This window comes from Conger conger, chromosome 13, assembly GCF_963514075.1.
Source record: "Conger conger chromosome 13, fConCon1.1, whole genome shotgun sequence".
Taxonomy (NCBI): domain Eukaryota; kingdom Metazoa; phylum Chordata; class Actinopteri; order Anguilliformes; family Congridae; genus Conger; species Conger conger.
The window spans coordinates 396,651-409,912 of NC_083772.1; the positions used below are offsets into that span (position 1 = coordinate 396,651).

General features: G+C 49.7%; 1 protein-coding gene across 1 annotated transcript; it reads right to left on the reverse strand.

The window, feature by feature from the left end:
- On the reverse strand, positions 1–12,632 carry prss59 (serine protease 59, putative). Its single transcript, XM_061218494.1, has 9 exons — positions 12,135–12,632; positions 11,845–12,026; positions 11,134–11,366; positions 7,420–7,555; positions 5,537–5,651; positions 4,235–4,433; positions 1,567–1,657; positions 1,199–1,407; positions 1–631 (listed from the first exon to the last, which is right to left on the reverse strand). The coding sequence occupies exons 1-9, from the start codon at positions 12,333–12,335 to the stop codon at positions 522–524; spliced, it is 1,476 nt and encodes a 491-aa protein (XP_061074478.1). The 5' UTR covers positions 12,336–12,632; the 3' UTR covers positions 1–521.
- Positions 12,633–13,262: the final 630 nt, after the last annotated feature.

Genomic DNA, 13,262 nt, shown 5'->3' on the forward strand with positions numbered 1-13,262 from the left:
TGGATTTCCTGTTTTATATTTTATTATGAACATTCAGGGGTTTGGTAAAAACAGCCAATGGTGAGAGCCACCCCCAAGGCTTTCTCACATGGACACTTCAGTGCAATTCTTAGACTATTTTACAGTTTCCAATTCTGAAACCTTTCTGTGAATTTGAGAGACCTTTATGTAAACCATCTGTTGCGGAAGATCAAAGAGTCGTTAAACCTGGAGGTGGCCAAGCCGGTTTCACACACAAACCAACAGAGAGAGGTTACAGAACCTCAACACTGTTACTTTCAGAAGCAGTGCCACAGGGAGGGACAGTAAAGTGCTTCAGGAACATCATCGCCACGGGCGACCGCGGGCTGTAGGAAGCGTTGTCAGGGCCAGGGGGGAGCGTTTGAGCTACTGATGCAGGAACATCATCGCCACGGCGACCGCGGGCTGTAGGAAGCATCGTCAGGGCCGGGGGGGGGCCTTTGAGCTGCTGATGCAGGAACATCATCGCCACGGTGATCGCGGGCGGGGTGGGAGGGGGTTCACTGTGTGAGCCACTTATGCAGAAGCAGAAACACATGGTCTCGGGCCAGGCTGAGCTGGGGCAGGTCCTTATCCCATGCTGGGTACATGTTTGCACAGTGCGCCGTACCTGAGAGGTGGGGAGAGAGAGGGAGAGAGATGGAGGTCAGGGTCACATTCAGTCCTGACAAAATGCATTTATTTAAACAGAAGCCTTTATTTAAGCAGAAGTGGTGGCGCGTTGAACATCCTGTTGCGGACTGACGGACGGACTGACGGACGGACTGATGGACGCAGGACGGTTAGCTCCCATGCCGTCTGAGAAGGCCATTCGAAACTGTGGCAAAACGGTTTCCAAGGAACGCGCCCCAGGTGTGCAATCAGCTCACTGTCTCCAAGACACAAGCGGTCAGCTGCACCATGCACACACTCCGTGGGCTCAGGCCAGATCTCAGAGACACGCAGGAGATCTGAGGCCTGCTGCTGAACCAGAGGCCCAAGAGGAGACTTGAGATTCGGAGGCCTGATCAGGGGAAGGTCATCCCAGAGCTCCAGAGCCCGGGCCCCACCCTACATCAGTCATGTGACCCTCAGTAACCAATCATAGCATGAACAACAGTATCCACAGCAACATGAGGAAGAGGGGGAGGACTGAGGAGGAGAGGAAGAGGAGTGGAGAGGAAGAGGAGGGCTTCACCCTGGATGAAGATGGCGGGCAGGTCATCGCTGAGGTCGCGGGTGATGCCCAGGGCGTGCCAGGGGTCGATGGAGCCGTTGGGGAACACGATGCGGGAGGTGCGGATATCGTAGCCGCCATACCGCTCGTTGGTCTGCTGTGCGGCGGTGGTGATGGAGTCCAGGGTCAGGGAGGGGTCGTATATGTCCGCACACTGCTGCACATGGTACCTGGGGGTGGGGGGTGGGGGGGGGTGAACCATCCAGCCATTATCATCCGGGCAACACACCTCCAGTGAACACCAGTGTAGGAGAAGCCGAGACAGGAAATGCCGCAGGTGCACGAGCGGGGCAACAGGAAGTGGAAGAGGCGCAGGGCAGGTGGCTTACGGGAGGGGGAACCCGCCGAAGGGCTGGTTAGGCGAGTCGGTGCTCTGGTAGAACCCAAACTCTGTGCAGGTCTGGTACACCCACTGCCGTCCTGCAGAGAGGGAGAGAGAGGCAAGCAGGGGAATGCTCTCCTGTCATCAGGGCTTCAGAGCCAACAGGTCATTGCTTTGGCTGCACCGAAGGGCTTAACCTCCAGGGATAAAAACAGCACAGGTGTCATCAAATGATTACAGTATTCATGATTTAGTCAGCTGTAATATTCCTGCAGATTACAGCCTGTAGCCAAGTGGTTAAGGTCCATGACTGAGACCCGGAAGGTTGGTGGTTCAAGCCCTGGTGTAGGCAGAAATAAGATCAGCACACAGCAGTTGGGCCCTTCACCCCACATTTCTCCAGGGGGGACTGTCCCCTGCTTAGTCTAATCAACTGTAAGTAGCTTTGGATAAAAGCATCTACTAAATAACAGAAATTGGGGTGGAAAAAAAAACGAAAAAAACATACAATTGTACAAATTGATTGGTCACGGTTGTGCTGAATTCACAGGGATCAGGAGGAGTTTTAGGATCCAGAGCACAAACCCTCGCCTGTCTTTAAGGTAGGATCCGGAGCCCAAACCCTCGCCTGTCTTTAAGGCTCACTCATGGCCTATACCTGTGGAACCCTCAGATCACAGTGAAACCACCACAACCACGGCAACGTCACTGATACAGGAAACTTCACAGTCCAGCAGTAAACTGACATAAATCAGCACATTATGCACCTGACAATCCACTTCAAGATGCCCCTAAAAATGATTTAAGGAGTCAAGTTGCAGGAGACAAACGTTCAGGCCCATTAAAGCCCATCTGTGCAGGGCCGTACCGCCCCCCTCCTGGGCGACAAGCAGCTCCAGCACTGCCATCTCCATTCCACATGCATGCTGGGATACGCAGACCCCCAGGCCAGCCACTTCCTGCGATGGAGAAAGGCCACAGGAGGCCGAGAGTGAGAGCAGAGAGAGGCTTTGAAACGGCCGCCATGTTTCCACCCACAAAAGCCCCACAGGGTTAGGGTTAGGCCCCAGAGGCAGAACAACAAACCACCCTCAGTGGTGGCTTCCGCCCCAGCCGTGGGACAGGGGGCGGGGCCTGTCCAACAGCAGTTCACAGCCAACAACAACAAGCACAAACCCACAGGGAAGTCACGCTGACGGCATGGACGATCAGGAAACACACACAGACTCAATTACAGGGTGAGAAACAAACTGACCAAAATGAACAAAACGGAAGTTTGCAAATCAAACTCTATGTCAAGTACAAACAAATAATGTCATTGGATTAGAGGATAAACAGGCACCGCTGGTAATGCCTCAGTGGACTAAAGGTTAAACCAGAGCCACGGCACTCAGGCCTGGCGGAGATCACTAGCCCCTGCCCGGGGGGACATTTCAGTGGGAATACTACATGCGTGTGGGAATATTTCTGTGGGAATATTTTAGTGAGAATATTACGATGTAAAGGTGTAAACTCTGTGCCCTTGATTCTGGTCCTGATGAAACCTTGTTTCCATACCACTTAATAATCTCAGGAAAGAAGAGGTCTGTCTCCCTCTCTCCACATATACGCACGCAGGCACGCGCACACATAAACACAAACACACAAACACACAGACACACAGACACACAAACTCTTGATTGTAAAAATCTAAGCACCCCATTATAGTGAGCAGCCCACTGTGTCACACTAAGAACAGTATTCATGAGCCAGAGGTTTACGGTGTATCCTCACGCTGCAGCTCTGCATCACTGCCTGGGCCTCCATTAGTGACTCTACCGACCCGCTCCTGCAGAGACCTCCCTGCATTCACAGCCCTCCCTCTCCCATTCAGCCTGGGCCCTGCACCATCATACAGCTGGCATAGCAGCTCCAAACCATACCAGCCTGATTAGCATGATGGTCTAGTGGCTAAGGTACATGACTGGGGCAGCCTGTAGCCTAGTGGCTAAGGGACATGACTGGGGCAGCCTGTAGCCTAGTGGCTAAGGGACATGACTGGGGCAGCCTGTAGCCTAGTGGCTAAGGTACATGACTGGGGCAGCGTGTAGCCTAGTGGCTAAGGGACATGACTGGGGCAGCCTGTAGCCTAGTGGCTAAGGGACATGACTGGGGCAGCCTGTAGCCTAGTTGCTAAGGGACATGACTGGGGCAGCCTGTAGCCTAGTGGCTAAGGGACATGACTGGGGCAGCCTGTAGCCTAGTGGCTAAGGGACATGACTGGGGCAGCCTGTAGCCTAGTGGCTAAGGGACATGACTGGGGCAGCCTGTAGCCTAGTGGCTAAGGTACATGACTGGGGCAGCCTGTAGCCTAGTGGCTAAGGGACATGACTGGGGCAGCCTGTAGCCTAGTGGCTAAGGTACATGACTGGGGCAGCCTGTAGCCTAGTGGCTAAGGTACATGACTGGGGCAGCCTGTAGCCTAGTGGCTAAGGGACATGACTGGGACCCAGAGGGTAGGTAGTATCAGCCCCAGCATAGCCACAATAAGATCCAGGCCTTTACCCCCCCCCCCCCCCCCGCATTGCCCCTGCTTGGTCTAATAAACTCAGTCGAGTTGGATAAAAGCTTCAGCTAAATAACTTACAGCACTGGGTGCCCCTGAGATAAGCATGCCCAAAATCCCTCCGCCTCACCTCCCGAGGCGGGGCTGCTCCAGGACGCGTTCCTCATGTCGCGCAGGTAGTTGGCGTAGCTGGCGTCCAGGCACTTCTGGGAGAAGGTCTGCAGCATGAGGCGGGCCACGGCAGCGTACCTGTCGTACGGTTGCCCCAGCGACGCATCCGACATCACCCCACACAACACCTGGATGGTGATGTTTGTCCCAATGGCACCCTGAGAGCAACCGCCAGAGCAGGAACCAAACTGAGCAACAGGAACACATTTACTGCACCTGAGAGCTACAGGAACACAGTTACTGCACCTGAGAGCTACAGGAACACATTTACTGCACCTGAGAGCTACAGGAACACATTTACTGCACCTGAGAGCTACAGGAACACATTTACTGCACCTGAGAGCTACAGGAACACATTTACTGCACCTGTAAGCTACAGGAACACATTTACTGCACCTGAGAGCTACAGGAACACATTTACTGCACCTGAGAGCTACAGGGACACATTTACTGCACCTGAGAGCTACAGGAACACATTTACTGCACCTGAGAGCTACAGGAACACATTTACTGCACCTGAGAGCTACAGGAACACATTTACTGCACCTGAGAGCTACAGGAACACATTTACTGCACCTGAGAACACATTTACTACACCAGCAAGAGCTACAGGAACACATTTACTGCACCTGAGAGCAAGAGGAATATACTGTAGCTATACACCCATTGTAAAGCCAGCAATATGCCAAACTATAAAAATCTAAAATATATTTTGCACAAAAACTGCCTGGGTCAATACGAAGACAAACATCGCACTCTCTCACTATGGTTACAGGGACTAGTGAATGCACACACTCTATACTCTACTCTACTCTGCAAGGCCAAATCAGTTCCCCTGCAAGACCACTGCTTTCCTGAGGTCTGACCACAAAATACTTAAAGGTAATTTCGGACTCCTAATGGTCAAGAGAGGAATTGCAGCAACAAACAGTCTCAAACCACAACGTGCACTGTTTTGGAAAGTTGACGCTGACGAATGCAACAGAGCCTTCCGCCTTTTCATGGTGTTCTAGTAAGAAAATGTCTGCCGAACAGGCGACTTTATGAAATGTTGACTTGTCTGCACTGCACAAGACTATTTATACGTTTTGTTATTTTGAAGTTTTCACTTTAGCTAACAAACTATATTATGAGCAAGCAACTGATTTGGCTATGAACTAGCTGGCTGAGCTGAGCTGAGATTCCTGGGACAGCCCTGACTCCCTGCCCCTGCCCCTGCCCCTGCCCCTGCCGAGTGCAACATTACTTCACGCACACGCACCTCAAATTCCCGGTTGTCCTGGTTGTACTGGACCACATCCATGAAGTTCCCGGCGAGCGTCTCCAGAAAGTACGCGGAGTCCTTATCAGACTGGATCTGCAGCTTCTCACACAACCTGCAGCGGGACAGGATTCGGGAATGTCACGCACAGGAGAGTCGCGCACGGGAATGTCACGCACAGGAATGTCGCACACAGGAATGTCACGCACGGGAATGTCGCACACAGGAATGTCGCACACAGGAATGTCACGCACGGGAATGTCGCACACAGGAATGTCACGCACAGGAATGTCGCACACAGAGGTGGGATTTCAGCCGCAGCTTCTCACTCGTCCTAAGATTCCCAAACACATTACCAATTAGCTAAAAACGAAATTATGTCATCAGGGAGCATTGTCACGGTAACCTACTACATTCCCTCACTTCCACCCTGCTTTTACCAGCAGACTAGCCAAGCTAACCAGGCAGGCAGACAGAAAATAATCAGCAACAGACTAACAGCCAGGTAAATGGCCATCTCTTTATGGATTTGGCTCATCCACAGTCTGGCGGACATTTTAGAATCAGACCTCTCCTCCCTGGGAGGAGGGTGACCTCATCCTGAAGCAGACTTTCCGCTCTGACCTCAGAGACCGTGTCATCAGCCTTGCGTCCGCAGCCATTTACTGACAAAGTCTTTGTTCAGCATTCCGAGGAACCTGGAGCGTGTCCGACATTTCCACAAGACCGGAACGCCGCCCGTCCCACAGAACCAGACACACCTGGGCCCAGGTCCCACAGAACCAGACACACCTGGGCCCAGGTCCCACAGAACCAGACACACCTGGGCCCAGGTCCCACAGAACCAGACACACCTGGGCCCTGGTCCGTCTGGTTCACAGAACCGTCCCGATCTGATTAAGCCCTGAGGAACACACACACACACACACACACACACACACACACACACCGTGCTGCAGTCAGACACCAGCATACCAGCCTTATCTCTGCATCTGAGTCGGAGCTGGAGAAGGCATAGCCTGAGCACTTTTGCAGTCCTTGCGGATTGTTCATAGAAGTCTGTCTTGTTTAGAAATTTAAAAGGTCAGTCGGTTTTTTCCACAGTCATGGTTACAATTGCAGCGATTAAGCAACAGCATGGCTGAATGGCACAAGCTAAACAAGTTGCTTCCGCTTCTTCTGGGTTTCTTTCGGACCACAGAGTCACTTTGTCTGGATCGCCCTGTCCCGCCCCGCCCCGCGTCTGAACTACCTGACCGCCAAATGGAGGCCGCCACCAAACCAGGAAACACACGTCACACTGCTGACTCACAAACGCCAGAATACTCCTGTCATTAAAACGCACAGCCCGTGGCTCAGAGCCCTGTGAAACCCACCTGCTGGTGAGCAGAGGTACTGCCTCAGTCAGTCAGTCAGTCCAGCAAGAGTCTGAACAACACAGTGAGCAGCTACTGGCCCCGAGGTGGAGAGCGGCTCTGAGGTGTAGGCTAACTGAAATTAAAACCCTTTGGCAAAAGCGCAGCTGAACAGACGGAACAGACGGAGAACAGGGCGACATGGCTCAGGCAGTAAGAACAGTTGTCTGGCAGTCAGAGGGTTACCGGTTCGATCCCCCGCCCGGGCTGTGTCGAAGTGTCCCTGACCAAGACACCTAACCCCCAAATGCTCCTGACGAGCTGGTCGGTGCCTTGCATGGCAGCCAATCGCCGTCGGTGTGTAAGTGTGTGTATGAATGGGTGAATGAGAAGCATCAATTGTACAGCGCTTTGGATAAAGGCGCTATATAAATGCTAACCATTTACCATTTACCAGAACACCCCGCCCCCCAATTTTTGTGAGAAAGTGCATGTGTGCGTGCGCACGTCGTTGAGGCAGTGTTCTACCCGAAGTCCTTGGTGATGTTATCGTAGGTCTTTGGGTCTTTGAGCCGCTCCAGCAGGGTGTCAGAAGCCTTCTGCACCAGCAGGGGGCAGTCCAGGCTCTCAGCAGCCAGGGAGCGGTGCACCACCTCCAGGTACTCTGCAGGTGAGCAAACAGTAAAGCCCCATTTAACACACCTGTACACAGGAGTGAGGAGCGACCCTGCCCTTCCCAGAGACCCAGCCAGGGACCTACAGCCGACTCTTACCTGAGGGTTGACAACGGGGATCTACTCTTACCCGAGCTTTTTCAACGGGGATCTACTCTTACCCAAGCTTTTTCAACGGGGATCAACTCTTACCCAAGCTTTTTCAACGGGGATCTACTCTTACCCTAGCTTTTTCAACGGGGATCTACTCTTACCAAAGCATTTTCAGCTGGGATCTACTCTTACCCTAGCTTTTTCAACGGGGATCTACTCTTACCCAAGCTTTTTCAACGGGGATCTACTCTTACCCAAGCTTTTTCAACGGGGATCTACTCTTACCCGAGCTTTTTCAACAGGGATCTACTCTTACCAAAGCATTTTCAGCTGGGATCTACTCTTACCCTAGCCTTTTCAACGGGGATCTACTCTTACCCAAGCTTTTTCAACGGGGATCTACTCTTACCCAAGCTTTTTCAACGGGGATCTACTCTTACCCAAGCTTTTTCAACGGGGATCTACTCTTACCCAAGCTTTTTCAACAGGGATCTACTCTTACCAAAGCATTTTCAGCTGGGATCTACTCTTACCCTAGCTTTTTCAACGGGGATCTACTCTTACCCAAGCTTTTTCAACGGGGATCTACTCTTACCCAAGCTTTTTCAACGGGGATCTACTCTTACCCAAGCTTTTTCAATGGGGATCTACTCTTACCCGAGCTTTTCCAACAGGGATCAACTCTTACCCAAGCTTTTTCAACGGGGATCTACTCTTACCCAAGCTTTTTCAACGGGGATCTACTCTTACCCAAGCTTTTTCAACGGGGATCAACTCTTACCCAAGCTTTTTCAACGGGGATCTACTCTTACCCAAGCTTTTTCAACGGGGATCTACTCTTACCCAAGCTTTTTCAACAGGGATCTACTCTTACCCAAGCTTTTTCAACGGGGATCTACTCTTACCCGAGCTTTTCCAACAGGGATCAACTCTTACCCAAGCTTTTTCAACGGGGATCTACTCTTACCCAAGCTTTTTCAACGGGGATCTACTCTTACCCAAGCTTTTTCAACGGGGATCAACTCTTACCCAAGCTTTTTCAACGGGGATCTACTCTTACCCAAGCTTTTTCAACAGGGATCTACTCTTACCAAAGCATTTTCAGCTGGGATCTACTCTTACCCTAGCTTTTTCAACGGGGATCTACTCTTACCCAAGCTTTTTCAACGGGGATCTACTCTTACCCAAGCTTTTTCAACGGGGATCTACTCTTACCCAAGCTTTTTCAACGGGGATCAACTCTTACCCAAGCTTTTTCAACGGGGATCTACTCTTACCCAAGCTTTTTCAACGGGGATCTACTCTTACCCAAGCTTTTTCAACGGGGATCTACTCTTACCCAAGCTTTTTCAACGGGGATCTACTCTTACCCAAGCTTTTTCAACGGGGATCAACTCTTACCCTAGCTTTTTCAACGGGGATCTACTCTTACCCAAGCTTTTTCAACAGGGATCTACTCTTACCAAAGCATTTTCAGCTGGGATCTACTCTTACCCTAGCTTTTTCAACGGGGATCTACTCTTACCCAAGCTTTTTCAACGGGGATCTACTCTTACCCAAGCTTTTTCAGCTGGGATCTACTCTTACCCTAGCTTTTTCAACGGGGATCTACTCTTACCCAAGCTTTTTCAACGGGGATCTACTCTTACCCAAGCTTTTTCAACGGGGATCAACTCTTACCCAAGCTTTTTCAACGGGGATCTACTCTTACCCAAGCTTTTTCAACAGGGATCTACTCTTACCAAAGCATTTTCAGCTGGGATCTACTCTTACCCTAGCTTTTTCAACGGGGATCTACTCTTACCCAAGCTTTTTCAACGGGGATCTACTCTTACCCAAGCTTTTTCAACGGGGATCAACTCTTACCCAAGCTTTTTCAACGGGGATCTACTCTTACCCAAGCTTTTTCAACAGGGATCTACTCTTACCAAAGCATTTTCAGCTGGGATCTACTCTTACCCTAGCTTTTTCAACGGGGATCTACTCTTACCCAAGCTTTTACAGCTGGGATCTACTCTTACCCTAGCTTTTTCAACGGGGATCTACTCTTACCCAAGCTTTTTCAACGGGGATCTACTCTTACCCAAGCTTTTTCAACGGGGATCTACTCTTACCCAAGCTTTTTCAACGGGGATCTACTCTTACCCAAGCTTTTTCAACAGGGATCTACTCTTACCAAAGCATTTTCAGCTGGGATCTACTCTTACCCTAGCTTTTTCAACGGGGATCTACTCTTACCCAAGCTTTTTCAACGGGGATCTACTCTTACCCAAGCTTTTTCAACGGGGATCAACTCTTACCCAAGCTTTTTCAACGGGGATCTACTCTTACCCAAGCTTTTTCAACAGGGATCTACTCTTACCAAAGCATTTTCAGCTGGGATCTACTCTTACCCTAGCTTTTTCAACGGGGATCTACTCTTACCCAAGCTTTTTCAACGGGGATCTACTCTTACCCAAGCTTTTTCAACGGGGATCTACTCTTACCCAAGCTTTTTCAACGGGGATCTACTCTTACCCAAGCTTTTTCAACGGGGATCAACTCTTACCCAAGCTTTTTCAACGGGGATCTACTCTTACCCAAGCTTTTTCAACAGGGATCTACTCTTACCAAAGCATTTTCAGCTGGGATCTACTCTTACCCTAGCTTTTTCAACGGGGATCTACTCTTACCCAAGCTTTTTCAACGGGGATCTACTCTTACCCAAGCTTTTTCAACAGGGATCAACTCTTACCCAAGCTTTTTCAACGGGGATCTACTCTTACCCAAGCTTTTTCAACAGGGATCTACTCTTACCAAAGCATTTTCAGCTGGGATCTACTCTTACCCTAGCTTTTTCAACGGGGATCTACTCTTACCCAAGCTTTTACAGCTGGGATCTACTCTTACCCTAGCTTTTTCAACGGGGATCTACTCTTACCCAAGCTTTTTCAACGGGGATCTACTCTTACCCAAGCTTTTTCAACGGGGATCTACTCTTACCCAAGCTTTTTCAACGGGGATCTACTCTTACCCAAGCTTTTTCAACAGGGATCTACTCTTACCAAAGCATTTTCAGCTGGGATCTACTCTTACCCTAGCTTTTTCAACGGGGATCTACTCTTACCCAAGCTTTTTCAACGGGGATCTACTCTTACCCAAGCTTTTTCAACGGGGATCAACTCTTACCCAAGCTTTTTCAACGGGGATCTACTCTTACCCAAGCTTTTTCAACAGGGATCTACTCTTACCAAAGCATTTTCAGCTGGGATCTACTCTTACCCTAGCTTTTTCAACGGGGATCTACTCTTACCCAAGCTTTTACAGCGAGGATCTACTCTTAACTGCTGGTTTCCCACCCAATATAACCTGACAGTCTGTCGTAATGGAGTTAGTAATCTCAGTGATGCAAACTCAGGACATTCAGACAGGATAAACGGACAGCTGTAATGGAGTTAGTAATCCCAGCCTTGGCCTGTGGCCAGGTGAACTGTACCAGGGAAGTTGACCACGGCATGTACAGGTGCGCTGGTTGCCACGGCAGCGTGGACCAGGTGTGGGTACTTCAGGCGGAACCAGGCCGCGAGGGAGCCGGGGTACGACCCCCCAAACGCCACCCACTTCCTGTCTGCCAGCCCGTGAGAATCCGCCATCACCACGCGAAAGTGCGCCAGGTCAGCCAGAGCCTGGAGACTGCTCAAGTACTGCAGGTTCAGTGTGCTCATGTCCCTGAGAGAGAGCGAGAGAGCGAGAGAGCCAGAAGGAGGGGGAGAGACCCACACACACAAAACAAATATTATAACTGCATGATAAAATGGAATTTAAATAAAAATATATATTTTTTAAAAACATAAGAAATTGAGTGCAACGGAAATGACAATTCAAGGGGCGTTGTAGGCCCATTGTGGCGTACGGGGGCAATGTAACGGAAGGGGATTTTTCCAGATTCTCTTGAAGAATGAGCGCTACCTAGCGGCCAGTGTCATGCATGACAAGCTGAAGAGCTTTTGGAATCTGCGAGTATGGGTCACATGACGTTCAAAAGAAAGTGTTCTTTCAAATAATTTCGCATCGCAATTGAAACTAAATGCTGTGGTTTAGAAATAGAATACTAGGAACGCACAACATGTCATACCTACATTCGTCAAAGCTTTTTTTATTAAAGGGAAAATTTACATTTAACTAATCCTTGCAGTTCCAGGCTTACTCTGTGGGATGGCTCTTTCCGTAGAAGCGGTGCTCCAGCATCAAACACAGAGCACCGAGCTTCTGTGCGTACGTCAGCCAGCTTCCGAACTGCATCCAGGCGGGATTCGCCGGACCTTCCCCACCGATCATCAGGAAAACCGGACCGTCGCTTCTGAAGAAAGTGTCGTTCACAAAGTACCTCTGAAAAACAAAACCCGTGTCACTCATTCACCATAACGCATTTTGAATTAAAGATCACACTTACAGTGTACAGAAATAGGCTACAAAGACCTTCGTGCAATTTCGTACCTGTTTCCAAATTCTGCTGTCGGCACCGTTGAAATGATCCAATCTCTGAGTGAACCACAGCTCTTCTGCGCTGCCATTGGCGAGCGTATGCTTCGGCCAGAAATGTCTTCTCACGCGCGCTTCGCAGGGGATGAACGATGCACTTATGAACACGAATAGTGCTAAGACAACTCCCGCGGGGAAGTCGCTTCGCAAAGCCATTTCGCTGGACTGATTTGCTTCACAGATCTGCTCGACTGGAAACGGCAGACAAACATGTGACACACTTCTCACTCCTGCAAATCACGTGACCGATCAGCTGACTCCCGCCGACATTGAATACGTTTCACCCAATTGCATACATGTACGTAAGATGTGTATGTTCCTGTAGCGTACACACGCTGTGGTTGCGCTACAACAAAGAAGATGAGCTGAATATCGTAGGATATTCCCGGGGGTCAACTCCAGCGATGGAGTTCGTTTAAGTTTGAACCTTCCTAGACCACAGAACTGCATTTCAACTGGAGCAACTATTGTGTATTTCATGGATTGGGTAGCTGTTCCAGTTGTGATGCAGATCTGTGGTCTACGGTTTAAACCAGGGGTGTCCAATCTTATCCAGAAAGGGCCGGTGTGTGTGCAGGTTGTTGTTTTAGCACAGGACTAAGACAGCTGATTCTACTCATCAAGGTCTTGATTAAAGACCATGATTAGTTCATTCGTATAATCAGGTGTGTTACTGCTGGGTTAAAACAAAAACCTGCACCCACGCCGGATAAGATTGGACACCTCTGGTTTTAAACCTTCGGTTTCAATTCCAGCAAAGCACACTGTTTGAGTCTGCATTTGGAATCTTTTCGATTTAAATTAATTTAAGTGACACTGAGAAAAACACACCATATACACTCAGTGAGAACTTTATTAGGTATTTATTAGACTTATTGTCCAGACTTCTACTGCTGTAGCCTATTCACTTGATGCATTGTGTGTTCAGAGATGCTCTTCTGCATACCACTGTGGTTATTTGCGTTACTGTCACCTTCCTGTCAGCTTTGACCAGTCTGGCCATTTTCCTCTGACGTCTCTCATTAACAAGGTGTTTCTGTCTGCTGCTCACTGGCTTATTATTATTATTTTTCACCATTGTTT